Source organism: Lepidochelys kempii, chromosome 19, assembly GCF_965140265.1.
Source record: "Lepidochelys kempii isolate rLepKem1 chromosome 19, rLepKem1.hap2, whole genome shotgun sequence".
NCBI classification, from domain to species: Eukaryota; Metazoa; Chordata; order Testudines; family Cheloniidae; genus Lepidochelys; species Lepidochelys kempii.
This window is the reverse complement of record NC_133274.1, coordinates 7088368-7100913: the sequence shown is the minus strand read 5'-3', so window position 1 is coordinate 7100913 and position 12546 is coordinate 7088368. Positions and strand designations below refer to the sequence as shown.

The window sequence follows — 12546 nt, the reverse complement described above, 5'->3', positions numbered from 1 at the left end:
TTTGCCTTACACTCTGACTCCTCCCCGCCGCCCCTTGGACACTCCACTGCTAAAGGGGTGGCAGGGGGACCTCCAGGAATAAGCCAGCTCCTAGCCTGAGCCGGAGCTGAAGTCTCAGCAGGGAGAGAACTCTGGCTCACTTATGCACACGGAGCAGCCACCGTTCCTGAGCTCTCCCTCCAGCAAGGCCCATCTGCCCTCCTTACCCAGCTCTTTCTGGACATGCTGGGGGATGCCCAGCACCGTCGTCCTCCTCTCCTTCCTCCTCTTCCCTGCCTTCTCCGAGGATTTGGGGAAGGAGTCGTGAGGCCGGAAGGTGGAACCTGAAATGAAATTACGATGAAATAAAGTCCCAGACTGGTAAGCAGGGACCAGCCACTGTGACGTCGCCCGCCCACGGTCTGCGCCTCTGTAGGAACACAGGCCCACATCAGACCTAAGTAAACAATGGTTTTAAATTGAGGTTGGATTTTACCATGAGTGAGAGGCCCCAGGTCTGTGACCAAAAAGACTGAGACCATAAGAAAGGGGAACCGTTTGTGGTAAACTTGTAACAACCCTGGAAATACCAGGTATCTTATTTAAGGGTTGGGCCAAGCACTAGAAATAAAGAAAACATGGGTAATTGGGCACCAGGTGCAGCAAATAATTGGCAGGAAATGCTTAGTCCAGTAGCAGGGGAAAATATGGCAAAGTGAGATAAGAAGAAAACCTTGGAGAAAGCAGAGTGCAGCTCTCAGCTGCTATAGCCGAGTTTAGTGAAGGTCCAATAACCAGCAATGCCGTCACTTGTTTGTTACAGAGCACAAAATGCCCCGCGTTCTAGGGCTGCTTTGTCAAGGGCTGCTTTGTCAGAGCGTTCCTTACCCCTCTGGAGCCATGCCATGATGGGAAGGCGTCTCCCAGGTCTGAACCAGCTGTAAATATCTTGGCCAATGCTTGCAAATGGACTGTAGCTGGGTATCGAATATAAGGCTGTTTATGTTTATATTGGTACTTTGGATGTAATCAACACCGAGTAGCCATTGGGGCTAACGAAGGAATGCCTGCGTGGAAACTGAGTCCTGGAAAACCTTGACAAAGCTATCAGGGAAATGATCTCCCACCATTCCGGTGTCATTCTGCCAGGAGTTCTCCCTGCTACTGCCCTAGAGCACAGTCCAGCCCCAGTGCAGGGGAGCCAGGCTCAGGACGACCAGTGGAGCCCTGACAGCTGTGTGAGCATACAATGAACATCTGCACAATCTATTGGGAGTGGCAGCTACCCTGGGCAGAGCTTGGAAGAGTACTACTACTCCCTGCCAGCGGCCCTGCCCTAATCCCGGAACAGTCCCTCCCCCCATCTCAGCTGCAACCTCTGGCCCAAAGGACAGGCTTGATGTCCCTTGTGGAATCACCCAGCAGTCCTCAGGCCACCCAAACCCCAGCTCACACGTCTCGGCTGGATTTTGTGCTTAACTCTCGCCAGAGCAGACTGCTGAGATGGCTCACCCTTCCCAAAACTCCCACCCTGCCCGTGGCTAGTACCTTTCCTCTGGATCATCTCCGAGCGGATGGAGAGGGCATCCTCGGAGGCATTCTCCGTTGTGCACGACTGGGTCCTGCTTCGGAAGGAGATCTCATCCTCCTCTGTAGAGGTGTGGGAAGACTGCATGGGGAGGAGAACAGATTCAAATAAGTCCTGAGCCTTATAGGAACAGATGCCTCCCTCCTTGTGCAAGCCGCTCCCCAGCATCAGAGTCCCCCAACTGGGCCCCTTCTCAGCCAGAAAGTGACTCAGCAGCTACGCACTCTGAAGACATAAAACTTCTCGGAGGCCCAGTGTTATGAGTCAGCCCCATCTGCATGCAGGCAGAACCCTCCCAACTAGGAAATGGGGCCAGAGAGGGCAGGCGGGAAAGCCCTCTGCCCCAGGTTCCCTTGGGCCCCCTTGACAGAGAGGGCCCAGCAAGAGGGAATGAATGCCCAGCAGTGACCTGACCTGGCACCAGATGGCGCTGCCTACTTCACCTACCCGTGAAAATGAGCCCTTAGCAGCGAGTGGCCAGCTGCAGTTGTCTGACTGGGGATGCACTGATTGCAGTTGAATTTAACCTGGCTCCCAAGCGAAGTGCAGCCAAACTGGCATAACCCTGGTGTGAGCCAGAAGGAGAGTTCCACCCAGCCCTCGGCACCACTGCGTGCACCCTGAGCTTCCCGGATTTCATCTCTTTCTGCCCAAGGGAGGGGAGTGCCTCTCGAACATGCCAGATGGGAATGAGGGAGCAGCCTGGCTGTAGATGATTAGGAAGGGCATTGGGAGGGATGCAAACAATTGCACAGCGGTGGAGCTGCAATTTGCCGCAGCGGGACCCCAGAGCCCCCTCCCTGGGTGAAACAGCAGCACAAAATCCCAGCTGGCAAATGGGCAGCTGCATTTGCCAGCAACACCCTGCAGTTTATTTCTGCTGCCTCTCTCTGAAAACTACCACGCTGTCCATCTTCCCCTCCTCTTCTCTGTGCCTCCTCCCTCCCCCATCTACACACTCACGGGCATTAAGGCTGCTCGCTCGCAGCCCAGCGCTGCATTGCTCTGCTAGAGCTTTGTCCAGTCTCATTTCCAACATCGCCAGCTCTGGGGCTCCCCCAAATTCCCTTGGGAGACCGTTTCATAGCCCAGCAGACCCTATCTGTGGGAAATACATCCTGACATTCAACCTACATTTTCCTTGCTTGATAATATGGCAACCAAATCAATGGTCTGCAGTTGGGGTGTCTGCAGCCAATATGAATAGCCTTGTCGTTCAAGCTGGGAGTCACGAGATCTGGGCTCCATCTCCAGTGGCTTAATTGGCTGGCCTTGGCCAAGTCACTTACCTGCTTTCTGCCTCAGTTTCCCCATTTTGCAAAGCAAAGATGATAATCCCTCTCTCACAAGGCATAGCGAGCATTATGCTGCCGAAGACAAAGGTACCCTCCACTTAGCCTCTGCCCAGCTGGATACGTTTAGATGAACCATGCCAGCATATGAATCATATTTGCTGCTCTTCTCCAAATTCCCTCAAACATTTGATATGGAGGAGTTCAGAACCTGCCCCACAGGGCTCTATCTGAGGTACTGTGTAGGACAGAGGTCTCAGGTTTGCCTTCCCCAGTGGCTCTGTCTGCCCTACTGAGTTACAGTCTCACTTCTCAGCTTTCTGCCTCTCAATCTGCCACCAAAGGGGTTACGAAAGCAAAAAACCAGACAGTCAGCTGTTGGAGCAAATACACGCAGTGAGGCTCTAGGAGTGGGAAGGGCGTGGGCGGAGGAGGGTCAGAGGCCCAGAGACAGGCTGAAACCAAACTTTGGCCAAAGGGGCGGGCATTTTTTGGCTGTTAGAGACTGGGGAGGATCTGTGGACATGGGGCCAAGTGGGTCACAGTTGGGCAGGCCCTCCCCACCACTTGTTACTGCCAAGATAAACCTAAGGGAATAACTCCAGTGAACGGAAAAGCATGCATCAGGACTCAGCCCTATCAGCTCATACGTCCTGCTGCTTCTTAGTGCCACAGCATCTGATTGCATCTCTCAGCTCCTTGTGTCCCCCCTGAACCCCCAGGGTTTCCCTTCCTCGGCCATCGCCCCCTAAAAGCTGCTTGCCAGGATGCTCCCTCACTGCCAGGCTCTTTTAGACCCAGCGTGAGTGGGAAGGCACCCAAGAGACAATGTTTCGGGGATGCCCAGGCCTTCCCCATGATGGGGCGGGGGAGCACCCAGGAACATTCCCCGCCCAGCACTGTACCTGCCCCCACTGCAGGGGCAATGACTGCTTTGTGTATCAGCAGAGTACACTGCATGCCAACCAGCACCCTAGCCCAGAGAACCACGGGCAGGGGCGGGTGGGGTGAGGGCAGTCACCCACCTGGATGCTGTTGCTGTCTCCGTAGTCCCAGCCACTCCTGGTCTGTTTTTGTTTTTCTAGAAGAGGAAAGATGGAAAAAAATCCCTAAGGAAAATGTAAGATAGGAGGAGTCCCCTCAAACTGTGGGCTGGCGGAACGGCTGTGCCTGGAGGCCCCGGCCTTGGGGCGCAGGAACGGAGCAGCCCAGAGTAGGGCTGGGGGACAGCAGGTGACGCGGGCCCTGCGTGTCCTGCAGATCAATACGCCCCCATCCCCCCAGCTGCAACCACTCCACCTTCTCTGCCAGGCCCACAGTGACTGGACTCTGGTCAGAGACAAAAACAGCCCACCCACAGCCCCGCCTGTCCAACCAAGAAGCAGGCGCGGGGGGGTGTGGGTGGCAGCATGGGTGGGTGCAGGCTGCTGGAACATATATACTGGGCCTGTGTGAGAGAGTGAGATTTGGGGGGTGGGGGCCGGGGGGGGGTCAGATTTATGTGACCCCCTCCTGCTTTGACTCTTCCTCCCCTCAGTGTGTCGGCTACACCAGTGCTGCGTCCCTTGATGCTTGCCTCACACCAGGGCGTGCCATGCCTCGTTTGTATCCCCAGGGAGCACCTGGGCCTGCCCCACCCCCTGGGAGACCCTCTCCCCCTGGATGCATGCTCAGGTGAAAGCAGGAGCAGAGTACCTGGAGCGGACAAGCAGCCCCGTGGGGGACGGATCGTACCTTGGTGCTGCAGAGATTTGAGCCCTGCCTGAGCCTGGTTGTGCAGCTCTTCCAGGTGCGGCGGGCGGCTGCTGGGGAAGAAGACATTGTCGGGCTGCTCCGCTCCTGCCTTGTACTGGACATTCAGCCTCTTCTTGTTCTCAGCCTTGGCAGAGCCTGGGAAGGCAAAAGGAATCAGCCTTGTACCACCACATCCCAGCACCTGCAGCCAGGGCTCCTGGGACGGGGAGGAGACAGCAAGAGGCAGCTCCAGGCCCAGGCCCCCATCAGTGCTGAGCTGCCCTCACACTCACAGCTTCCCGGTGCGGTGACTTCATCGGGGACAACTATTTGTTCCCACCCTCGCTCCTGGTTGACTGACTCTGTCAGTAAGACGGAAGCAGAGCGGGGCAGCCACCCGGCCTGAAGGAATCCTGGTGCCCCAGTTGGGGGGCGGGGGGGTGCAGAGGGGAGAGTGCATTACAGAACGTGGGGGGGAGCCCAAATAGAAGCAGATGTGCAAATAGGGGGGCACTGGGGGACTTCTGGGGAAGCAGCAGGCGTGAGTCCCCTGGACTCATTGGAGGCCTAGGCTCTCTCGCTCCCACCTGGTCCTGCTCACACATACGCCTGGCCACACCAGTGGGATGCCGACGACTCCTGCTTCACCCCTAGGGCTCCACCCAATGCCCATCCAGCCATGCGAGCCCCTCACAGCCCGGCCGCAGGTAGGGAGGGGCCATCCCATCCTGTACAGACAGGATCTGAGGCCCAGGGTAGATTCAGTGCATTATACAGCAACTTGTGGCAGAACTGGGAACTGACCCCAGATCTCTCAAGTGCCTGCTCGGTGCATCCTTCCTAAGCATTAAGAGGATCTCCATCGCCCTTGCGGGGCACGGCCAGGGTTAACTCGCTCTCCCTGACAAAGCTAGGGGCAAAGCTAGATAGCTGAGGGCCTGGCCCTGCTGGGGAAGGTCAGTGCTCAGGGCAGGTCTACACTTAACAAGCTGCAGCTGCGCAGCTGTTGCACGTTAGTGAAGACACTACTATGCTGACGGGAGAAGCCCTCCCATCGCCCTCGTGCTGCCTACACCAGCAGCTAGGTCGGCCTAACTGCATTGCTTTGGGGGGTGGATTTTTCACACCCTTGAGTGACATAGTTCCACCGATGTACGTTTATAGCGTAGCCCTGGCCGCAGTCTCTGCTCCAGGAACCCCTCCTCCGGTCACACTCCCCTTGGCATCCCTCCTCTGCTGGAGTCTGTATCCCCATGGCCTGGCATTTCTGACTCTGCGATGCCAGCAGGAATCAGCAAGCCAGCTAGGCGAGTCCAGGGCTTTTGCATTTCCGGTATCCATTGCAGCAGATCCCTTCATTGGCAGCTCCTCTTACAGCCCTGTGCTGGCAGAGGTGACCTGATACCTTCCCCACCAGCCCCTGGCTTTGGCAGCGGGAGGCTGCAGGTCTGACTCTGCTCTTTTGGAAGTGGATCCTGTGCCTTTAAAATGAATGCACTGAATAAGTGAAAGCTCCCCGGGGTGTATCACATGACTGAGACCAGAAATATCTGTGCACCTTGCACACAAACCAAATGAGCCAGCAGCTCTGGGCAGCTTAAAGAGACAGGCCACATCAGCCCTCCACAGAGCCCCAAAGCCTGCAACTTCATCTCTGGGAGCTGCAGCCACCTCAGGGACTAAGGAGCCAATCCTAAACCAATGGGAGCAGAGGGTGCCCAATGCCTTGCAGGATGGGACCAGAGGGCTGTCTGGCATTATCTCGAGGGTAGAGGGTAATTGCCGGCTGATTTACTGCTGCCCTAGTGATCAAAATACCTTGAGAAACAGTCAGGCCCTTAAATACACCCCTAATAATAGTATTGATATGCTATTTATAGCGCAACTTTGAGCCAATAAATGACCAATAATCCGTTGTCCTTATTATACAACCCCTTTCATCTGAGGATCTCAAAGCACATTACAAACACTAAGTAAGCATCATAACTGCCTCTCTTCCCCACAAAGTTGCTATATATTGTAATAAACTAGATTTTGGGGGCATGATTGTCTTCCGCTAGGAGGAATCGAAATAGCTCAACTGAGTTATAGTCCCTATGTGGACAATAACTAAAAGAGAATCTCCTTACATCCAAGTGGCAGGGGCCTGTGGATTGGAAATGAAACAGGAGGACCAACTTTCTATCCCCATGGTCTCTGTGAAGTTCTGAGCAGCTGCAGGGGTTTAAGCACAGGATTCAAAGTTGTCACTAACTGGCTACAGTGGGATTTATTCCCAGATAAGAATCCCCATTTCACAGATGGGAAAACTGAGGCACAAATCACATGCCCAGAGTCATACAGTGAGTCAGTGGAAGAGCCAGGAACAGAGCCTAGGGGCTTTGAGACCCAACCCCCTGCTCCAGTTACTGGATATTACTTCCTTTGTCTTGTCTACACAGATTTTGTACCAGTATAACTGTCGGTTAGGGGTGTGATTTTCTATCAGTAGTTGTACCAGAGCAAGTCCTACTGTGGAGGCAATTTTACCAGTATAGCTATTCCCATACAGGAAGAGACCGGTACATGGTAAAACCACCTTTATACCACTAGATCTGCATCCACCCTAGAGGGTTGGTATTGCTGTAACTATCCCACTATGGCTACAGTGACACAACTTGCGTGCATAGACAAGGCCTTATTTATCCACACCAGAAATTTGCACTCATTTCTCCAACCCACAGCCCGGCTGGAAGGAGGAAGCACTGACTTCAGAGTATTCTCCCTGGGCTTCTCACAGCCAGCCGAGATGAAGGCGGGAAAGGGCTGATGACCAGGACAATAACTGGGACCTACCAAACTCTGTGTTTGAAGATCAGTTCCCACCCCAGCCACGCACCTTCCGAACTGGCTCTCTCCTTCCCATTCCCCAAGGCCTTCCTCCCACATTCTCCTTTCTGTCCATCATCTCACACTTTCCCTCAGCTTTGCACCTCTTCTCTCCAGGCAGGTAGCACTTACACCTTCGTACCCTACTTCACCCTCGGATGCTGTCAGAGGGAGGGGAGGATTATTATCCCAAGCCACAGAGAGGTGAAGGGACTTGCCCCGATGTCATCTTCAGAGCAAAACTCCCTTTTTGGAAGAGATGCTCTGGTCAAACACAGGTTATAGGGCCCAATGCAGGGGGAACTGGGGGGAAGTTCTCTGGCCTGTGCTCCGGAGGAGGTCAGACGACATGATCTCATGGTCCCTTCTGGCCTTGGAATCAATTAATCTCTGAATGAGGTGTCCCAGCCAATCACAGGCAGAGCTGGAAATAGAACCCAGGAGTCCAGGCTGGTTCTTAGCCCAGGTCATTGCCCTACTTCACCCCACTAATTACTAGTACACTGAAGCCTTCTACATGCTGACTCCAGGCTGCCCTTGAACACCTCACCCCCCACCTGCCTTTTCTCAGCTTAGCAACAAATCGATACAGTGGAGACAGGTTTCCCAAATGCTGCCAACGCTGGGGAGGTTTCATCCTCACTTGCCTGAGAAGGACAAAGCTGGGGGTGCAGACGCTGGGCCCAACCATCTACCAGCGTCCTTGTCAAGGGAAAGCGAGTTTGTACATTGGACGTGGGTTTGCCACCAGCAAAGGAGATAAGTGGCAGGGGAGGGGGTGGGAGTCTGAAGCGAAACAAGTAAATAAAGCAGAAGATTCTCCTCCCACCTCAGCATTTACACCCCTTACAGCACTTCAACCAGGCATCTCAAAGCCCCTCAAACACAGGAATTAATTGAGCCCACAATCCCCCTGTGAGGCAGGGAAGTATTTACCCAGTTTTTAAAAATGGGGAAACTGAGGCACAGAGGGAGGCTGCGACTGGCGCACGGTCACCCAGCCAGTCGAGCCAGAAGCAGAACCCAGATCTCCTAACTTCCAGTCCCCTCCTTTATCTATTAGGCCACACTTCCTACCCCATTCCAGTGAAATCATCCCCTTCCCTGTGGTAGCACGCTAGATTCTCATCTCAAAACAGCCTCCATGAACACAGCACTCAGTGGACTGAGGCATCAGCAGCTGGCTCTCACTAGCTGTCCCGGGCTCCAGAGTCTAAGTAACCTGCCCTGGAGGAGTTCTGTGGGGGGTCACGCTTCTCACTGTCTACCCTGGGAGATAGGCGGGTGCTGAGTCAGCTCAACAGGCTCTCCCCCTTCAGCCTACATTTCTTGCCCATTACGGCTCATCTCATTCTAGGTGCCCTGCAGCAGTGGAGAGAAAAACAACTTTGTGCTGAAAAAAGGACGGGAGAGGATGAGTAGCTGACCGAGGCCGTGGAATCACTACAGAGGCACCGACCGTCCCCCTGCACACACTTCCCAGTGTCTTCTTCACCAGTCACCCCGTCTTCAGGGCGCACACACACAGGGCCTCTAACCCAAATAGCTAGAGAACCACCCCTCCTCCACAGCATCTCTGCCACGGCTGCACACACCCGATGTATGCACTCAGATTAAAAGCCAGGCAGATGAAATACGGACTGCTGCAGCAGCTCCAGATCTGCACAATGGGGAAAGGACACAGGACAATAGAAAGGATTCCGCCCTGCTAAGCCGCACAGAAAAAGAGATTCTCTCCCAGCCAGGCAGCATCTGCAGCCAGCCAGCCAGCCGCAGGGTCGGACATGGGCAGAAACAGCAGGGCCAAAGCATCCTGGATAAGTTGGGACACAGACTACAAAGCACACGCAACCCAGTTTATGGGACCCAGGAGCCCTCTCACACACCCCGCCAGGGCCAATGCCTTCATCCAGGACCCCGGTCCACCCCCATAAGACCGTGCATACCCCAACCAAGCCCTTTACTGCTGTGATTTCAGCACAATCGCTCCCCCAGCCCGGGCACACCCTGCGAGTCATCTTCAGGCAGGAAGCAGCTCGCTGGTTTATTCCGTTAACTTCCTAACAAGAGCAGCCACTGCTGGGGTGACCTTTCCCTGCCTGATCCAGAGAAGCAGCCAGCTAGAACGGGATCCTTCTCGCACCATGCCGGGGAGCCAGCCCAGCCCCACAACACAAGGGGGGCAGGGAGGCTTCATGCTTGGAGATCGCCTATGGCCAGGGTTACATAAGGACAAGGGTTCGTCCCACCGAGGCTGTACTCACCTTTCTTCTTAAACAGAGCCAGGAGGGAGGGCAGGTTTCTGCTGAGGAAAACCACCATCCCGGCGACTGGCGGGCTCTGGCACCAAGGGACCCTCCAGAGATGGGGCTACGCAGCCAAGAACTCCTGCCACGCCAGGGGTCCCAGCTGAGGCTGCTGCCTTTATCCAGCTGCCCCCCAGCATTCAGCATCCCTGGCGCTTTCTGCTGCCTCTCTCCTTCACACTCATCTGTGCCTCGGGATCCGGCAGGAAGATGCACAAAACCAGCCGCACAGAGACGCTGCCAGTGCAGCAGCCTCCATACAGAGAGCGGGGCTGGAGAAGTGTGAACTCAAGGACAGGGAGAGGAGCGGGGCGAAGTGGGGGGAGGGATCTCATCTCCCTGGATCTCTGCATCTCCTTGGAGGCCAGCAGGGGAGTGAATACCGGCCCCCGCTGTTTCAACTGCACAGCTAATTCATTGAAAAAGAAAAGCAGCCCCTCCCCTGCACCCCCTCCTCCCCTCCAGGCCCAGTGTCTGTCCCCGAGCACAGATGCTGTATCCAGAGTGGGAAGAGTTCAGCAAACGCTTCGGCTTCCAGGAAACTAAATCCAGAGCAGCTGCCTGGAGCGATACAGCCCAGCAGGAACAAGCCTGTATGGGCTGCAGAGCAAAGGCAAGAGGGAGCCATGGGGCTTGATCCCAGCTCCCACCTAGAGGGGCCTGGGAAAGCCAGGGGAGCCGTCAGCCTGTGCCCATGGAAATTCCAGTGAGCCCTTTCACTGGGCCCTGCTGGAGGGAGCAGACCTGTTGCTCTCTTCCAAACCCAAGTTGCCAGCTGTCAGGAGCTAGCAGATTTTCAGCTGGAACTTCCACTCTGGCGTCCAGAGTAGCAGGGGCTTTTCCCCTGGACTAAGGGCAAGCCTTTGGCACAGACCAGTGTGATGAGGCAGACCCAGCTCAGGAGTAACTATCCCCAGGCTTGGATGGATAGAGACAGACAGACATGGGATGGGATGGGCAGGGGGTTGGACGGTTGTTCCCAGAGCACTAGGCAGTTTAACCCTGGTTGGCACAATCATTCCCCCCCGCCCCCTCCGAGCTCTCGGATAGCACTGGGGGATGGGACAATACGGAAAAACGACCCCAAAGCAGATCTAACCGACTAGCTCAGGAGGGATGAGATTGGCCCTAGTGCTGAGTCAGCGGGCACGCCCCAGCAGAGCAGCCTCCCTTCAGATACTGGGCCGACTTCTCTTTAACTGGGGAGAGGGGTGTGCAGGACACCTCGTCACCGAGCCGAGCAGGACATCCCTCCACCCCACTCCTGCATAGGGAGACATTCGCCCGGGGCCTGTCCCACCCAAGTGACCGGCGGTACTCCAGGGAGGGCATGACCCAAGAACACGCTGGCCTGGGGGCTGTCCCTGCCTGGACACATGTGGGGACAAGGAGTCTGGAAGGCTCTCGGGGAGAGGGAACTGGGGAATTATTAGCAACCCCACGGTCTGATAACCATCCCCCCGCCAAACCCCTGTGGGTCGCAGACCCTGTGGGTACTACAGAAACACCTATACAGTGGGGAGCCTGTTTAATGACTAGACTCCTGGATTCTATTCCTGGTTCTGCCACTGACTCCCTGTGATCCTGTGTGAGCCACAGCCCCACTTTTTGCCACGGTTTCCCCATCTGGAAAATGATGCTGACCTGTCTCCTCTCAGCACTAACGAAGGCTTGCAAAGTGGGAGGAACGCGCGAAGGGTAACTAACACAGACACGCATGGAGCTTTAGAGTAGCAGCCGGGTTAGTCTGTATCCGCAAAAAGAACAGGAGGACTTGTGGCACCATAGAGATTAACACATTTATTAGAGCATAAGCTTGGAGCACTTGACAAACACTGGCTAAGGCCAGGGCTACACTAGAAAGCTTTGCTGGCAGGGTTATCCTGCTAAGCCCCCCATGTGAAGACACAGTTTATACCGGCAAAAGAGTGCTTCTGCTGGTATAGCTTATACTGATTCTCTGAGCAACATAATCTGTGTCTGCAAAAGCATTTTTGGGCCAGTATAACTGCGCCTATCCGGGGGCCTTGGACAGTTTAGAAATGCCATACGAAACCCAACCACCACCCAGCTGCCACGGCTAGATCAGCAAACATTTCTTGTGTGGACCTGGCCTGAGCCTCATAGTCCCCTGAGAGGCAGATCAGAATTATCCTCATTTTCCAGAGGGGGAAACTGAGGCATAGCAAGGCGCTATGACTTGCCCAGGGGGTGACACAGAGTCTGGCAGAGCCAGGAATAGAACCCAGGGGTCTTGGCAACCAAACCAGACCACAAGCCCTCCCCACACCTCCCCGACCTGTTCCCTACAATGGTGCATGCCCCTCACTTGTCAGCATTCCCCAGCATTCCTCTCTGCCCCTCTCCAGCACTGGGGTCCCTTCCTCTCAAGCTCTGCTCCCCTCCCCTCGCATGGGCATCGCTGAGTTCATTCCCACTGGCTGGCATGGCCCTACCCCCACCCCTTCTGCTCTTCTAGGGAGCTGAACCTCTGTCTCACTGCTGAATATTCATCAGGACTATGGAGAGAGGATCCCCGGGAAGGACAGGCCAGCACCATCTGGCATGCGGGGAGGGCTGGGTCTGTTGCACAACCCAAGGAAAAGTGCAAGAGGCTGGCTGCAGCTGCAGTGTGGAGAGACAGAAGGGGAGTCTGCTAATTCTCCCTTGCAGTGTCCCTCATCCAGGGGGAAACAATGCCTGGCAGGGTGTGGGAAGGACACCAGGCAGCTGGGATCAGCGAGCACTGAGGAGGAGGGGGCCGGAGGGCCAAGCATTT

General features: G+C 55.4%; 1 protein-coding gene across 4 annotated transcripts in view; it reads right to left on the bottom strand.

The window, feature by feature from the left end:
- The window catches only part of NHSL3 (NHS like 3), a 55701-nt gene that overhangs the window by 7265 nt on the left and 35890 nt on the right, over positions 1–12546 (bottom strand). For 2 of the 4 annotated variants that reach the window (XM_073317735.1, XM_073317736.1), the window contains exons 2-5: positions 4594–4749; positions 3885–3940; positions 1528–1648; positions 207–323 (exon numbers count right to left, since the gene is read on the bottom strand). In XM_073317735.1, the coding sequence (XP_073173836.1) occupies positions 207–323; positions 1528–1648; positions 3885–3940; positions 4594–4749 (450 nt within the window). Of the gene's footprint in view, positions 1–206; positions 324–1527; positions 1649–2856; positions 3864–3884; positions 3941–4593; positions 4750–9725; positions 10055–12546 lie in introns of those variants that run through there. The other 2 variants (XM_073317737.1, XM_073317738.1) reach the window with 2 other exon arrangements.